Source organism: Capra hircus, chromosome 6 (assembly GCF_001704415.2).
Source record: "Capra hircus breed San Clemente chromosome 6, ASM170441v1, whole genome shotgun sequence".
In the NCBI taxonomy this organism is placed as follows: domain Eukaryota; kingdom Metazoa; phylum Chordata; class Mammalia; order Artiodactyla; family Bovidae; genus Capra; species Capra hircus.
Genome location: NC_030813.1, coordinates 72391159 through 72409126, shown reverse-complemented (window position 1 = coordinate 72409126; position 17968 = coordinate 72391159). Strand labels below are relative to the sequence as shown.

General features: G+C 41.3%; 2 protein-coding genes across 6 annotated transcripts in view; one reads left to right on the top strand and one right to left on the bottom strand.

Annotated features, from left to right (window-relative positions):
* The window catches only part of LOC102182773 (multifunctional protein ADE2), a 63542-nt gene that overhangs the window by 13409 nt on the left and 32165 nt on the right, over window positions 1–17968 (bottom strand). For 2 of the 5 annotated variants that reach the window (XM_018049488.1, XM_018049486.1), the window contains exons 4-7: window positions 12645–12716; window positions 11147–11212; window positions 8521–8657; window positions 3963–4029 (exon numbers count right to left, since the gene is read on the bottom strand). In XM_018049488.1, coding sequence (XP_017904977.1) covers window positions 3963–4029; window positions 8521–8657; window positions 11147–11212; window positions 12645–12716 — 342 coding nt within the window. Of the gene's footprint in view, window positions 1–3962; window positions 4030–4185; window positions 4287–4479; window positions 4595–8520; window positions 8658–11146; window positions 11213–12644; window positions 12717–17968 lie in introns of those variants that run through there. The other 3 variants (XM_018049487.1, XM_013964648.2, XM_013964646.2) reach the window with 3 other exon arrangements.
* Window positions 4666–17968, top strand: part of PPAT (phosphoribosyl pyrophosphate amidotransferase) — a 36872-nt gene continuing 23569 nt past the window's right edge. Inside the window, exon 1 of the mRNA XM_018049489.1 lies at window positions 4666–4980. Coding sequence (XP_017904978.1) covers window positions 4853–4980 — 128 coding nt within the window. The 5' untranslated portion in view covers window positions 4666–4852. The remainder of the gene's footprint in view (window positions 4981–17968) is intronic.

Genomic DNA, 17968 nt, shown 5'->3' with positions numbered 1-17968 from the left:
CAATGTGCGAGAGGAGCCATCTCCATCCACTGCAGTCAACCGACCTGGAAGCACCTCTATTTTTCTAATCCCGCTTCCCTGCTTCCCTACCCCCCACCCTTGAACCCCTCTCCTCACTAACAGTTATAGAAAACTGTGAGAAGTAAGGACAAGAGCATCCAATTGATGCAGGTCATTAGACGTTGGTCATTAGAAAGAATGATTTTGATGAAGATCAGGGATAATGGAAGTTTAAGGACTTAAAATTTCCAAGAGGAGAAATCACCACCCCTCATTCTTCCAAAACACTGACTCATTCTCAGCATCTGCAATTTTTCAGTGTCCATGTGCCAGGTACCAAGGATGTACCAGTAAACCACGTTCCTGTTCTCAAGAGGCCAGAGTCTGAGAGAAGCTGAAATTAACCATCATAATAAGTATAATGTGAGAAATACACAGACTATAGGATCACAGGTTCACAGCAGGACCACTTAGCCTAACCTCTGTCACTTAGAACAAAGTGAGGGTTAGGCTGAGATCTGAGGAACGGTCAAGGGGTAGGGAGTGGCAGTGAATGAAGACCAGGGGGTGAGAGTGCATGGCAGAACTTCAGCAAGTTTGCAACAATGCATGTGTGTACACTCCTGCCAGGCAGAGAAGGGGCTGGGGGCAGCAGCTGAGAAGTCGAAAGGAAAGGCAGAAGAAAAACCTGAAGAAGGGGCAGAGGTCACATCAACAGGGATTGAAGATAACCATTAAATCAAACAGTTACAGCTCAGTTCAATGGCTGCATCTGCAGGGTACATAATTCAGAGGATGAATCCCCATCCTCTTATTGTGATGTCTTGATTCACTGACAAGGTTTAAAAGGTCCTTCCAAGATGTAACACTAGCTTAGTGCTCCAAATTCAGATTTCTTTATTCCCTTCCTAGAACCCTAACTGCATTCAATATGCCAGCAAATTTAGAAAACTCAGCAATGGCCACAGGACTGGAAAAGGTCAGTTTTCATTCCAATCCCAAAGAAAGGCAATGCCAAACAATGCTCAAGTTACCACACGATTACTCATCTCACATGCTAGTAAAGTAATGCTCAAAATTCTCCAACCCAGGCTTCAACAGTACATGAACTGTGAAAATTCCAGATGTTCAAGGTGGATTTAGAAAGGGCTGAGGAACCAGAGATCAAAACTGCGCACATCCGCTGGATCATTGAAAAAGAAAGAGAGTTCCGGAAAAACATCAATTCTGCTTTATTGACTATGCCAAAGCCTTTGACTGTGTGGATCACAATAAACTGTGGAAAATTCTGAAAGAGATGAGAATACCAGACCATCTGACCTGCCTCTTGAGAAACCTATATGCAGGTCAGGAAGCAACAGTTAGAACTGGACATGGAACAACAGACTGGTTCCAAATCAAGAAAGGAGTATGTCAAGGCTGTATATTGTCACACTGCTTATATAACTTATATGTAGAGTACATCATAAGAAACACTGGGATGGATGAAGCACAAGCTAAAATCAAGACTGCCAGGAGAAATATCAATAACCTCATATATGCAGATGACACCATCCTTATGGCAGAAAGTGAAGAGGAACTAAAGAGCCTCTTGATGAGAGTGAAAAAGTTGGCTTTAAACTCAACATTCAAAAAACGAAGATCATGGCATCTGGTCGCATCACTTCATGGGAAATAGACGGGGAAACAGTGGGAACAGTGTCAGACTTTATTTTTCTGGGCTCCAAAATCACTGCAGATGGTGACTGCAGCCTTGAAATTAAAAGACACTTGCTCCCTGGAAGAAAAGTTATGACCAACCTAGACAGCATGTTAAAAAACAGAGATGTTACTTTGCCAACAAAGGTCAGTCTAGTCAAAGCCGTGATTTTTTTCCAGTGGTCATGTATGGATGTGAGAGTTGGACTATAAAGAAAGCTGAGCACGGAATAATCGATGCTTTTGAACTGTGGTGTTGGAGTAGACTCTTGAGAGTCCTTTGGACTGCAAGGAGATCCAATCAGTCCATCCTAAGGGAAATCAGTCCTGAATATTCATTGGAAGGACTGATGCTGAAACTCCAATACTTTGGCCATCTGATGTGAAGAGTTGACTCATTGGAAAAGACCCTGATGCTGGGAAAGATTGAAGGTGCGAAGAGAAGGGGACGACAGAAGATGAGATGGCTGGATGGCATCACTGACTCAATGGACATGAGTTTGAGTAAACTCCAGGCATTGGAGATGGACGGGGAGGCCTGGCATGCTGCAGTCCATGGGGTTGCAAAGAGTTGGACACTACTGAGTGACTGAACTGAACTGAGAACCCTAACTTCCTGTAATCTCTAAATCCTCCTCTCAGGCTTCTGACATGCTCCTCCAAAGGCCCCAAACACTGTTTCCTGCCCTTCCATTCCACTACTCATCCTTCAGGTCTCACAAGCCATGCTGGCTGAGTTTAGACCTTATCCTAAGAACAACCATAAAGCTTAACCACAGCAGTAAAATGGCAAATGTCTGTTACAAAGACCATTATGGCTGCTGTGTGGAGAATGAGATGAGGCAGGGGTGGGTGGAAGAAAACTACCGAATAACAGGCCAGTTAGGATGCTGCAGCAGCAAGCCAGGTGACAAATAACCTGGGCTAAAGTAAAAAGAAGTGGGATCAGACTCAAGCTATTTAAAAGGTAAAAGTTTTAATGACATTTGATTCAATATGGGAAATATGGAAAGTTAAGGATGGTGCCTAGGTTAGAAGTCTGTACCCAATGCTATTCCCTCTCAATTTAGTTGAATCAGCATTTATTTATTTATGGCCATACCACTGTGGCTTGTGGAATCTTAGTTTGCCAAACTGCCACCTGCAATGGAAGCATGGAGTTCTAACCACTGGGCAATCAGGGAATCCCCTGAATCATTATTTATTACCTAATTGCTTTTCTATCCATTAATAGAAATAACATCATAGAAGACAATTGCTACCAGTGCCAAAATGCTTGCTATAAATTCATAGATGAATTCAGAAGAGGCTGATGAGGACTGAGAATAATTCATGGAATTGAAATTTTAGAGTACTGAAAACTACAGAACTTCCTCCAAGAGATAAGATGGTGCACCATCTAGGATGGCGCCGTCCAATAAAGGACAGTCACTAGCCACAGGTGCCTATGAAACATCTGAAATGTGGCTACTCCATATTGAGATGATGTAAGTGTAAAATACACAGTGGATTTCAATATTTTTTTAAAAACTCGCAAAAATCAGAATTTTTATATTGATTATGCGTTGAAATGGTACTACTTTGGATATAGTTTATCAGTAAAAATAGCACAAACTATCTTTCCTGAGGATCCTCATTACGCATGAAAAATACGATTATAAATATGTAACATGATAAATGCAAAGTGAAGCAAGAAACTTTTTTTGCCTGGTTTTGAAAAGAGTCGGACACGACTGTGCGGCTTCACTTTCACTTCACTTTGAAACTGTCATTGGCATAAAATGGCTAAAAACAAACAAAGTCTCGACAGGAAATAGAAAATTTTTCAGAAGGTTCAGTTATTAACTTTCTGAAACAGGTTATTATTAACCTAAAGGGAAAAGCAAGACTTTGGTTTCGGGAATCAACATTAGATGTTCCTGCGTTTGTTTTGCAATACCTATTGATTGCAAACGTAATTTGCAGGTATCTCTCTAGCTTCTGGCCATCTCTCGTTCCAATGACCCTTTGCGCCTTTTCCTCATTCCAAGAGAAGTTCTGGATATTACAAAAAGTTCGGAGGCCCCGGAGCGCTTTGTTTCCAACGCACTGCTCTGCAGCGTCAGGACCACGTGCCCGCGCAGTAGCCTAGAGAAGCGGGTGCAGGGAGACTGGGCACAGTCCGGGGAAGGATGCCGTGGGGAGCCAGGGAGAGCGCACAGGCCAGCGTGAGAGAGGCGGGAAGACCGTGGAGTCCCAACTCCTACGGACGCCAATTAACTCACCTTCGACTGCCGCCATTGTCCGGAGTGGTCTGGGGGTTTCGGCCGCGTTGGGAAGAGACGCAGGACTCTGGAAAAAGAAGAGAGATCAGAGAGGCTCACGGGGCGCGGGAGCGAGGCACCGCCCACAGACACGCCCCTGGCAGGGCCGCGTGACCCATAGCGCCCCCTCCGGGTCTCTTCGAACATCGCTGCGGCCACGGAACTTCAGGGGTCCCTAACCTACCCAGAGAAATTTGGACCCCGGAGCAAGGCTTCCCGCCGCGCAGGCGCAACGACGCGGGCCCTCGCCCCGCCCCGCGCGGGCGCAGTTCCTGGAAAGAAGGAAAATGGCGCGCACTGGCGGCCCTTCCCCACTTTACTGCCGCTCGCTGACCGGGCCCCCTCCTCGCCAGAGAGAGCGGCTCAGAAGTTGGAGCATACCAAGTAGTGACGGTTCAGGGGAAAGCATATGAGGAGGGACATACAAAGTATATATCCTCTGGGAGAGAAATGACATTAACCCCGTTAGTTCCATTACCTCCGTCTTGGGTGCTAGAAAATAACGGAGAGTTGCACTTGCGGAAAAATTACCCTCCCTCAGGACTCAGGGGGAGGGCTAGCTCCACCCCCACAGGGCCGGTGACTCCTCCCCTCAACCGCGGGGCCTCGCCCTCCGTCCTCGCTCATTGGCGGGCCCGGAGGGGCGGGGCAGAGTGGCGGGGGCGGGGGGCAACACATCCCTCTCACTTAGGGGAAAGCACGCGCCGCCGCAGTAGCGAGGGTCGAGCTGCTGCGAAGGAAGCCGCTGTCTCCGGCCGGAGCTTCGGAGGCTTGCAGGCCGAACAGTCTACTGGTTGGTGCTTAGACCCCTGCCGCGGCGGCGGGTCCCACCACGTGCTTTCGGCGGCGACATGGAGCTGGAGGAGTTAGGGATCCGAGAGGAATGTGGCGTGTTCGGGTGCATCGCCTCAGGAGAGTGGCCCACGCAGCTAGACGTGCCACATGTGATCACTCTGGGACTCGTGGGGCTGCAGCACCGGTGAGCGACTGGGTGAGGGGTGGGGATGGCGGCTCGTATTCTCCATCTGCCCGATCCGCTTCTCGCGGCGGGAGTTGGCGATCTCGCGGGCGCCTGAGAACCAGGGGCCGGACCTCTCTCTTACCTGGACTGGTACCTTCCTGTGGCATCCACCAGATTGCCAAGGCGTGCGCCGGGGCTCTCTTGTCTCCCTGGACTTCAGCCTGTCCCCCGCCACCCTTAACGGTCTTTAGGGGCTTTCCGCGCTCGCGGAGTAGTGCACCCTTCCTAGATCTGACCAGATTGTAAGGCTCCAGTCGGCAGGACTAGCCCAATAGGAGTTTTTCCTTGTTTGCTTGCGCGTTTTGATCTCCCAGAGCCTGAAACTGTTCTTGTGATAGAACTGTGTGGGGTGTTTGCTAGTCCTGGACCTACAATACACTTTGAGGTTTCGCGGGGAGCTTGCAACCATCACAAGCTTTTGTTTGCAAGAGCAGAGCTATTGGGCAGATGGTGTATTTGAACGAAGTCATAGCTATGGGAACGTAAGGATTCAAACCCGGGGAAGCTGAATCGGTTGATGTTCAAAAGGAACTACCGGTTCTAGATCTCATGAATTCCAACAGATAATAATCCAATCACGGAGGAATAGTGAATGTGCAAAAAATTCTTCGGTAAACATTTTAGATAATGAATGAAAAGATTAGTAGTAAGGAAATGCCAAAACAATTCCCTTCTTTAAAAGAGGGAGAGAACCTGTATGACAAGATACACACTGACTTTGAAAAACTGATAGATCCTTTGAGTTAAAAAATAACTTTGCTTCTGTGATCTTTCCATTTCCTACTAACTGAACTAAGTTTTAATATAAACAGTTTTCTTAAGGGTAAGAAATATAAACCTAAGTCTGACATCACTGAAAGTATTACAGTTTCTATAAGAGGATACCTCAGCAACAACTTCTACAACAGTTAAGGAACTTGGTGATAAGCACTTATCAGCAATATGGGAGAAATATGTATAAATGCATTCCAAATGATTAGCTTTCCCTCCACCAAACTTAAAGTAGAAGTAGGCTTTTTGCTCTTTTCAGGATCCAGAATAGTTGGGTTTGAGTTTCACATCTTGTATATTCCTTGTTTACTAAAAGCTGAGAGTAATTTAGAATTCTAGGATGAATCAAAAAGAATATTTTTAATTTGAATTAATTTTGGATAATTGTGGGTTGATCATAATAGAAATCTTATTTTAAAATACATTTATGTTATTTAAGGATTATATATATATAATCCAAGGAAAAACTAAAAGCTATTCATATGGTACTCTATAACACCATGAGTTTATAACATTCTTCAGAGAAGTTATTTTGGATATCTTGTCATGGGAAGAGGTGTACAAGCACAAGGGATCTTTAGAGTTGCCTGGTGGTCTGTGAGGAAGATATGAAACTGACCTTGAGTTTTTTTTTTAACTATTTACTTTTTTAGTTAACTCAGAAAGTTCATCCCCAAGATCTCCTATTTAAATGTGTGTATAAAGAAAAGGAGGGTAATTTTTTTATGAATAACTTTATTCCTAATTATATGCACTTTTCTACAGTTGCTTTTAATTGAAAGAATTAATGAAATTAGATAATATTGATACAAGCTAAGGGCAATAATGATGTGGAGATCATTTGGCCACCTGATGTGGAGAGCTGACTCATTTGAAAAGACCCTGATGCTGGGAAAGATTGAGGGCAGGAGAAGGGGACGACGGAAGATGAGGTGGTTGGATGGCATCACCGACACAATGGACATGGGTTTGGGTGGACTCCGGGAGTGGTGATGGACAGGGCGGCCTGGCCTGCTGCGGTTCATGGGGTCACAGAGTTGGACACAACTGAGCGACTGAACTGAACTGAACTGAAGGGCAATAAAAATGTGATTACTACATGATGATAGAGAAAACTAAATGGATTCTATCAGGCTGCTTATTTGACAGAGCAAGTATTTGCTAAACTGTGGTGGTGAAGATTGACCTTGTGATACTTTCAGTAATAGTGGCAAAAAACTCAATAGCTTCTGGAGAAGAAAGGTATTAGTGGAAAACCATTTAAATTTGCCTTGTGTAGGCATAGGATCCGGAAAAGGCAATGGCACCCCACTCTAGTACTCTGGCCTGGAAAATCCCATGGATGGAGGAGCTTGGTAGGCTGCAGTCCATGGGGTCACTAAGAGTCAGACACGACTGAGCGACTTCGCTTTCACTTTTTACTTTCATGCATGGAGAAGGAAATGGCAACGCACTCCAGTGTTCTTGCCTGGAGAATCCCAGGGACGGGGGAGCCTCGTGGGCTGCCGTCTCTGGGGTCGCACAGAGTCGGACACGACTGAAGTTACTTAGCAGCAGCAGCAGCAGCAGCAGCAGGCATAGAATCATTAAGATTCTTTGAGAGCACTGGTTCTTGCCCATAATCCTATCCAATTCACAATTTTAAATTAGCAAAGGTCCTCATACATTAGGGGAACTGATTCTAAGAATATGAAACTTCTTTATGTCTAGAAGATGAAATCTGCTGCTGTAGGGGTGAAAGATTAAGAAAGAATGTTTTTAATAGAATGGATAACAACATGGTCCTCCTGTATAGCACAGGACACTATGTTACATATCTTGTGATACCATAATGGAAAAGAATATGAAAAAGAATGTTTGTTATAAATATAGCTGAATCACTTTGCTATACAGCAGAAATTAACATTGTAAGTCAACTGTACTTCAATAAAATAAATTTTCAAAAAATGTTTTCATTCGACAGTAAATCAAAGAATGTCAAAATTTGAAGCCTAGATGGGTTGTTATAATTTAGTATAGAATTAGTTATACACAGTGTACATTGGCAGGTGGTGGTCTATTGCAGAAGGCTCTTGAAACTGAAATGTCTTATCACTTTTGCATGGTTTTTGGTTCTCTCTTAGGCATAGATATTTAGTGTCAGGGATGACAGAACCCCTGAATGTTGTGGTGTTATGTATTTTATATATAAAAACAAATGGAATATCAATTACCAGATAGTCATGCACTGGATGCTTAATCCAGATGGGTTCATCCAGAAGTCCTTTTTTAGTAGTTTGGCTATTTGCAGATTTATACCATAGCTCTGCTTTCTGTCAGGGGGAATTTTCAGTGTTAAGCTAATTGGTTGTCCTCTTCAGCTAAAAAGCTGTGTGTGCTTGTTCATGCCAGATAAATATAATCAAGTACTTTTTCGGGCCTGAAAACATCAATGAGGTTTGCAGAGTTGGGACAAACCATATACCCCATTGTAGATCAGAGATCTTTATCTTTAAAGATCTCTCACAGTTAATGGAGACTAGAATGACATGGACATATTTGAAGATTCCATAGAAGGAATTACTAAAATTTCAGACATTTACCACATAGGTCAGCTAGTTAGCCTTTCCTTAGTTAGTTAGGGGATGAAAATGCCCTTCAAGTGAATTATCATTTTGCTGTGCTAGGAATTGAACCCTATAACTGGTAAACATTTTCATATCTTTTCTAAAAATTTATGACATTTACCTGATGAAGTTGGGTCACGTAGGGAGTCTCCTGACTGCAAAAATATTCTGAAGAATCTTTTGGCTCTGTTGTTCTTTGAGGAAACTGATTTGCAGCCTTCTGAGAAGCAGTTTTCTTAAGAGATACAGATGCTGGTTCTGTAAAAAGTATACAATGTATCACTAGAAAGGCACTTGGGAGGTAGAGGGGAGGGATGCACTCAGACAAACCTATGGAATTTGTTCCCAGTTGTTTTCATTTAGTTTGTTGGGAAACCCAGGAGTAGATTATCAGAGAACTTGCTTTGAATTGCCATATTAAGGCTGGGTTTAACTTTTTTGATTTTTATCTCTTAGAAATAATAGCCAAACATGTTACATTCCTCTAGTGTTTTACATTCCCTTAGTTGGAAAAGTGACATCCCCCAAAGGATCTTAAGGTATTACTGATTTGTCGTTCTGGCGAGTGTTGGGAACAGCCTCTTTAACATAAGACTTGAAGTCTACCAGGTTTCCTAGTAATAGTTTGATCTTGGGAAAGTCTCCCAATTTCTGACTCTGTTTCTCACCTGTTGGGCTAGACTTGTATATTTTAAAGGTCCGGTGCACAAATTCAGTGCATTGGGAATGATACTTTCGTGTGGTTAATCCTTAGCAGTTTCCCTTTTCAGTCACACATCCATTAAAGGGCACTGAGAGAAGGAAAACATGAGGCAACTCATCTGATTTGTAATTTATGTCAAAAAATGGAGAATAAAATTTTCAGCTTTCATGAGATATAAGTGTTGTTGGGCAGGGTTGGGGAACAGTGGAGTCCTGCTATTTTCTAATACATTATTTGAAAAATATTTGTTGAGCTCTTCCTGTGTGTATGCAAGGCCCTGTGGTTGACACTAGGAATACTGTACTACACAAGGCTGATGGTCCCTGCCCCCACAGAGAGGCAAGTAGAGCAACTGGTTCAACAGAGCAGACTTGTTCATGCCTCTATTCCCTCCTCTGTAAATGGGGATAATGGTATCACTTACCTCATAGAGTTATAGTAGGGATTAAATGTATTAATATATAACCTGCTTAGAACACTACCTGGATATATGCATACCCTGTGACCCTGCATCCTACTCCTGGGTGTGTACTCAACAGAGATGCATACATATGTTTATTGGGAGACATGCACAGGAATTTGTATAGCAACATTATTCTTAGTAGCCCCAATCTGGGAACATTGGATAGAGAAGGTAGAGGGATGTATGTTCCTATTATGGAATATTCTATTGCAGTAAAAAGGAACAAACCCCTGCTGCAAGGAAAATCATGGATGACTCTCAAACAATGCTGTGTGAAAGAAACTTGACATTACAAAATACATACTAAAGGAAAAGACAATTGTACGATTCTATTAATAAAACTAGCCTATGGTAATGAACACTGATAACTTTTCCGAGGGCTCACAGGCTTCCCAGGTGCTGCTAGTGGTAAAGAACCCACCTGTCAATGCAGGAGATGTAAGAGATGCAGGTTCGGTGCCTGAGTTGGGAAGATCCCCTGGAGGAGGGCATGGAAACCCACTCCAGTATTCTTGCCTGGAGAATTCCATGGACAGAGGAGCCTGGCAGGCTGCAGTCGATAGGGTCACATAGAGTCAGACACAACTGAAGCGACTTAGCATGGACGCATGGGGGCTAACAGGATAATTAATGAAGTGGGGGGGGTATTTACGGTGCTGGTAGTGTTTTATATCTTGATTTGAGTGGTAGGTGCACAGGTGTCTTCACTTTGTAAAAACTGACGTCTTCAACTATTTATGTGAACTCAAGACAGTTAGATCAATTATAAATCTAGAAAATGCTAAAGTTGGATTATCTTAGCGATCTAGAGAGATGCAGTCATTTGCTCCATGTTGAATTTTAAGGGTAAAGAGAAACTAGAAAAATTAGGTTTTCTGTATCTCAGACCAGTGCCTTTTCTTATATTCTGTGTTTTTCTTTATGCTATATTATATTAGGTTGGGCTTCCCAGGTGGTGCTAGTGGTAAAGAAATTGCCTGCCAATGTAGGAGATGTAAGAGACACAGGTTTGATCCCTGGGTTAGGAAGATCCCCTGAAGGAGAGCATGGCAATCCACTCCAGTATTCTTGGCTGGAGAATCCCATGGACAGAGGAGCCTGGTGGGCTACAGTCCATAGGGTCACACAGAGTCAGACATGACTGAAGACACTTAGCATGCACCCACATTATAAGTAACCTTTTCTGTTACTTATAATAGGTCAGTTTGGAATGACAGCTTCATAATTAGCTGGCTTCTCAGTTTTTGTAGAATTACTAAAAAGTTATGGCCATTGTTAGTTACCTTTGGAGAAAAGCAAAATTCAGAACTTACTAGTTTGTGGGGGTTTTCCTTTTACATCCTAGTATTCTAATGGCAATCACAGAAAAGTGTAGAAATTTGAGGTGGGAAAGTTTCTGTTTACTTTGTTACTTTCACTCTTAATAAGCTATGAAAGAAATAATTTTTCAGCATTTTTTGCTCTCACACAGCTCATAGACAATAGTCTTGATTTGTCAAGGACAAGAATAAACATCTATCAGGAAAAAGCTACAGAAGTTTTAATCAATGTGGGAAAAGTTGGCATATCTCAGACTCTTACCATCTTCAAGTGCTTTTCTCTTGATGCTCAAAGTTCTTGGGTTTTTGGTATGATTTTCAAATAATTCTTAAACAAGAGAACATAGGAAAAGAGTCATTATATGACATCGTCTAAAAGTGCATTAGTTTTCACGCATTCCAATATACTACAGTTAGAATATTTAAGTGATTGGACAGATGAAAGAGTTTAAGAATTAGGAATATTTGGGTATTGCTGCTGCTGCTGCTAAGTCGCTTCAGTCGTGTACGACTCTGTGCGACCCCATAGACAGCAGCCCACCAGGCTCCCCTGTCCCTGGGATTCTCAAGGCAAGAACACTGGAGTGGGTTGCCATTGCCTTCTCCAGACTTTGGTACTGCTGCTGCTGCTGCTGCTAAGTCGCTTCAGTCGTGTCCGACTCTGCGCGACCCCATAGACAGCAGCCCACCAGGCTCCCCCGTCCCTGAGATTCTCCAGGCAAGAACACTGGAGTGGGTAGATTTTGGTCCTAATCTTCACTAAATCTTTAGGAAAGACTTGAAAAGAAATTGAAATTCTTGACTTAATAGGTATGTGGTTTATAATAATTTAGGGAACCATTTGAACATAAAATAGTATTAGGAATTTATTATTGAATTTTTTGCTAAGTTAAATGCAAAGAGGAAAGTTTACAGAATTTTTACTTTAAAAAGTCTAATTCCGGCAGTTCTGAGAGATGGTTGTCTTAGGAGGCCATCCACTTCATAAAATCTCATTTTTCTTTTGAGGGTTGACATTTTTCTTTTGTAAAACTCTATATTCATAATTAAAAATTTTTGTATTTGGTATGACATTGTTTCCAGTCTCTTTGTCTATTCCAAACTGCATTCATCTTCTGGCAATTTCCTCAAATATTTCTTTGTTTCTTGTGGCCCCTTCAAGCATTTGCTTAATTTTTTCGTGAGACCTTATGTTTATAAGTGCTCTGACCTCCTTGTCACACCAGTGTTTTCCAGCTTGTGTCACTCACTATTATAATCTGTAAATGACTTTTAACATCTTCTAAAGGAATGTGATTTCCTATGAATCAATATGATTCATAATTATTCAAACTTAGATACATCCTATATTTCAGTATCATTCATTTAAAGCAAACTGGACTGACATAAAGCATTGAGAATTTCAATGTGAGGATCAAAATTTTTTTCATACATTCATATTCAAATATTTTAAAATAAGACAGATTAACCCCCAATATTAGTGAGAATAATTTAGCTGCTTTTCATCAACAGGTATCCTTGACTGCATATTTATGAATACAGAGTGTCTCAGTATTTACAGATTTTTTTTTTAGTAAGAAGTAGGAATAGACATTTCTTTACTCCCCTACCATATACTCTACCAACTCAGGTATTCAATATAATGAGGCATTTGGGATCATCTATAGTAGACATCTTCCCTATAACTACTTCAACTGGTATATATATCAGACTTTAAAAATCAAAAGTACATTTAAAATTCAACAATTTAGATCTCTTACCTGACCCAGGGATACCATGAGGTGCTGTGGGGCCGCCCACCTCATCTGAGGCATTACTTGCAGTGTCTTCCTCTGTCAGAAAACAAAGAGAGCAGTAATTTCAGTGTTGTTCACAGAACCCTAATGCACTTCGGCAGGTGAAGACTGCACTGAAAACGTAGTAAGTCTGGATCCCAGCATCAAAAGTGTAACCTCAAAGCCAAGAACATTTGCCATCTTGAACCAGATGTGAAGGTGGCCTTAGAGGATTCACCACCAACACAATGTTGGAAAGTAGTCTGCCTTAAAAGCCACAAGGCAGGAAGCTTGGTTTGAAAGTATGAAAGTGCTTTGTGACCTAATTTGCTTAACAGCTTTCACTGTTACATTTTAATGCTTGGCAAAGAGCTATTACAGCTGTTTTTTTCATTCAGTCCTCATTGTAACTCAGAATAATCCTTATTGCAATACATGTAAAAGAATAAAAGACTCTAAAGTGGTTTTAGCAGTCTTCATATTGAGCAGACAGTGATTAACATTTTAAGGAACTTAAAATGCTTAACATGGTAAATGTAACAGGAATTTGTCCTGGTGGACCCATATATGTTCAGGATGTTTACAACCCCGCTGTTGGTAATTTGGGGAAAGCTCCTCCTCATATATGTATGTTGGATTGCTATGTTGAAGTATCACAATATTATGGTAGTGTTCTTTTGTCTCAGCTGTACTTCCCTATACACTGGAAAAGTTTTTAAAAAGAATTCTATGTTATTAAGTATAGGTGTCTATATAGTTACTTGCAATGATTATTCTATAATTAGACAATGGTTTATATTAATAACCTTGAGGCAAAAGTATAGACAGAGGGCTATAAGCATATTGCCGCAGTGGGTGTGTGAAGATGTACATCAGGGTAGGACCTCATCTTCTTATGGAGGACATGTTTGGACCAGGAGACTAGGACGAAGTTTAGCTTCTAGCAATATCAAGACTTCAAATGACAGGTTGTGGTCTAGAGCCATATCAGTTCAGTTCAGTTCAGTAGCTCAGTTGTGTCCGACTCTTTGCAACCCCATGGACTGCAGCACGCCAGGCTTCCCTGTCTATCACCAACTCCCGGAGCTTGCTCAAACTCTTGTCCATTGAGTTGGTGATGCCATCCAACCATCTCATCCTCTGTCGTCCACTTTTCCTGCCTTCAATCTTTCCCAGCATCAGGGTCTTTTCAAATAAGTCCGTTCTTCCCATCAGGTGGCCAAAGTATTGGAGTTTCAGCTTCAGCATTAGTCCTTCCAGTGAATTTTCAGGACTGATTTCTTCTAGGATGGACTGGTTGAATCTCCTTGCAGTCCAAGGGACTCTCAAGAGTTTTCAATACCACAGTTCAAAAGCACTAATTCTTCGGTGCTCAGCTTTTCTTTATAGTCCAACTCACATCCATACATGACTGCTGGAAAAACCATAGCTTTGACTAGATGGACCTTTGTTGGCAAAGCAATACCTCTGCTTTTTAATATGCTGTCTAGGTTTGTCATAGCTTTTCTTCCAAGGAGCAAGTGTGTTTTAATTTCATGGCTGCAGTCACCATCTGCAGTGATTTTTGGAGGCCAGAAAAATAAAGTCTGTCACTGTTTCCATTGTTTCCCCATCTATTTGCCATGAAGTGATGGGACCAGATGCCATGATCTTAGTTTTCTGAATGTTGAGTTTTAAGTCAACTTTTTCACTCTCCTCTTTCACTTTCATCAAGAGGCTCTTCAGTTCTTCACTTTCTGCCTTAAGGGTGGTGTCATCTGCGTAGCTGAGATTATTGATATTTCTCCCGGCAATCCTGATTCCAGCTTGTGCTTCATCAACTGGGGGCTCCCTAATCTACTGGTGGTCTTTTAATTGAAATTTTTATTGAGATAATTATAGATTAACATAGAATTGTAAGAAATAATAACGATCCCTTCTACACTTTGCCTTCCTTGATGGCTCAGTGGTAAAGAATCCATCTGCCAGTGCAGGAGACATGGGCTCAATCCCTGGAGAAGGAAATGGCAACGAACTACAGTATTCTTGCCTGGAAAATCCCATGGACAGAGGAGTCTTGTTACAGTCCATGGGGTTGCAAAGAGTTGGACATGACTTAGTGACTAAACAACAACATTTTATAAACCATAATATTCTGTTAATCCAAAGATACATTGGTACAATCCCCCACTATGATTTAGGAATCTTGTTTGTACTCATCTATGAATGTGTGTGTGTGCACTTGCAGTATGTACTAAGTTCTATTGTTAAGACAAAAAACAAAAAGACACTTCTACCACTAGAAATTCCAAAGGTTTTTGAAACTCTGTGCCAGGAGCTAGGGGCAAAGACCAGCCATAAGCTTTATTTTGTCACAGCTTTTTTAAAGATTATTAAAGTATAAACAGTAAGAATTATAGAAATTATACTTTTTAAATTAACAAGTAGACTGTTTAAATTTATCAGCTTACCTATGTCTGAGGTTTTTAATTTTTTAAAAGTTCTCAACGTTGTTTCATATGACTAAGGTACATTAATTTGTATAATAATTTTATTGCTGGGCATCCTGGGTGACTCAGTGGTAAAGAATCTCCTGCCATGCAGGAGACGCAGGTTCAGTCCCTGGGTCAGGAAGATCCCCTGGAGGAGGAAATGGCAACCCACTCCAGTGTTTTTGCCTGGAAAACCCCATAGACAGAGTAGCTTGGCGGGCCACAGTCCATGGGGTTGCGAAGTGGGCACAGTTTTACTCCTAAGATTATTCAAATGTATGCAAAATACACAGAAGTAATTAAATATTCCATTTTAAAGAAAACTACAGATGAATCTTCAGTCTATTAAAAGAAATAAATTAGAATTGGAGAAAACAAGATGCTTGGCACACCTGAGATACTAACAATAGATACTTGAATGCCCTCTGCTGGCCATCATGTTGCTAATTTTAGTTAAACTGCCAGGATAGTGAATATTTTCATTTTGGAAATATATTTTACTACAGCCAAAAGGAAAATAAAACTCTTTTCCTTTTGATTATTCTTAGAAGAGCCATGTAGCCTTTCACATAGGATTTTTGGACTGATGATAAGGGTGGCCTCTAATAGAATATATGTGCCCATCTCTGGGGTCGCAAAGAGTCAGACATGACAGTGACTGAACAACAAACCACCGCTTTGAGCCAGAGTTGATCTACCTGTGACTGTCATACTAGAAAGCAGTGACTTTGGCCTGATTACCAAAGTATTGAAGTATTCTACCTCATTTAAATCATTTTAGGAATAGATTTTAGGAATCAATTAGGAATTGAAAAATCAGTGAACAAATGGGCAAATTTAATTCAGATAACCATTATGTCTACTACTGTGGGCAAGAATCCCTTAGAAGAAATGGGTTAGTCCTCATAGTTAGTGAAAGAGTTCAAAATGCAGTACCTGGGTGCAATCACAAAAATGACAGAATGATCTCAGTTCATTTCCAGCGCAAGCTATTCAACATCACAGAAGTCCAAGTCTATGCCCCAGCCACTAAAGCTGAAAAAGCTGAAATCGAATGGTTCTTTGAAGACCTACAAGACTTTCTAGAACTAACACCAAAAAAAGATGTCCTTTTCATCATGGAGGATTGGAATGCAAAAGTAGGAAGTCAAGAAATACCTGGAGTAACAGGCAAGTTTGGCCTTGGAGTACAGATTGAAGCAGGGCAAAGGCTAATAGAGTTTTGCCAAGAGAACTCACTGATTGTAGCAAACACATTCTTCCAACAACACAAGAGATGGCTCTACATGTGGACATTACTGGATGGTCAACACTGAAATCAGATTGATTATATTTGCAGCCAAAGATGGAGAAGCTCTATACAGTCAGCAAAAACAAGACCAGGAATTGACTGTGGCTCAGATTATGTGCTGCTTATTGCAAAATTCAGACTTAAATTGAAGAAAGTAGGGAAACGCACTAGGCCATTTGGGTATGACGTAAGTCATATCCCTTATGATTATACAGTGGAAGTGACAAATAGATTCAAGGGATTACATCTGATAGCCAGAGTGCCTCAAGAACAATGGATGGAGGTTTCTAACATTGTACAGGAGGCTGGGATCAAACCTTTCCAAATAAAAAGAAATTTGCAAGAAGGCAAAATGGTAGTCTGAGGAGACCTTACAAATAGCTGAGAAAAGAAGAGAAAGGCAGAGGAGAAAGGGAAAGATATGCCCATCTGAATGGACAGTTCCAAAGAAAAGCAAGGAGAGATAAGAAAGCCTTCACTTTGCAAAGAAACGGAGGAAAACAATTGAATGAGAAAGACTAGAGATCTCTTCAAGAAAGTCAGAGATACCAAGATATCGTTTCCTTTTACTTATTATAATAGAGCCTAAGTGTTCTATGATAATTCCCAGTGATTAGCTTCTTCATATTTCATTGGTCATACATTTTTTAAGTGATAATTTACTCGAAGTAGCTAATTTTCTCCCGACTGGAATCAAACTGAATCTAATGTGTTACTCTTTTCAGCCCTCTGCTGGTCTTATTCTCTAAAATCATGACACTTTGACTATGCTTGATGATCTTCTCTAAAAATACAGGAGCTTGAATCCACTCTACAGCATAATACGAAACCAAAATCTCCAGGGGTTCTAAGTTGGAAACTAATTAGTCAGGGGTTCTAAGTTGGAAACTAATTAGTTATCCGGAATGTGGGGGTCCACAGCTCTAGCTGGATTTTTACTTGAAATAACAACAAAAAAAAGAAGCAACAGCTTAGTATACTTTTAAGATAGTAAAGTGTTACTTTTGGGGAGATCAGTTTTATGACCAAGTGTGAATGTTAACAATATGGAGCAATGACAATTCCGATAACAATATTTATTAGTAAAATCTGTAAAAACAAAATGGGCTTCCCTGGTGGCTCAGATGGTAAAGAATCCATCTGCAATGAGAGAGACCTGGATTCGATCCCTGGGTTGGGAAGATCCCCTGGAGGAGGGCATGGCAACCCACTCTAGTATTCTTGCCTAGAGAATCCTCATGGACAGAGGAGCCTGGCAGGCTACAGTCCATGGGGTCACAAAGAGTCAGACATGACTGAGCAACTAAGCACATAAAAACAAAATGAGCCGACCTCTACCTATTGACCTGATTTTTTCCTAAAGATAGATATCCATGTCTTTAAGCTTAACATAGCAGTCTTCCAAGTAGTGGACTAGCAACTTATGCACCATGAAGTATATATAAAGTATTTTCTTACATATTTAGCTGCTGGGATCTATGTGGGTTTATACCTTTACTTTTATATTCATTTGAAAGTTTAAAATACCATTATTTCTAAAATGACTG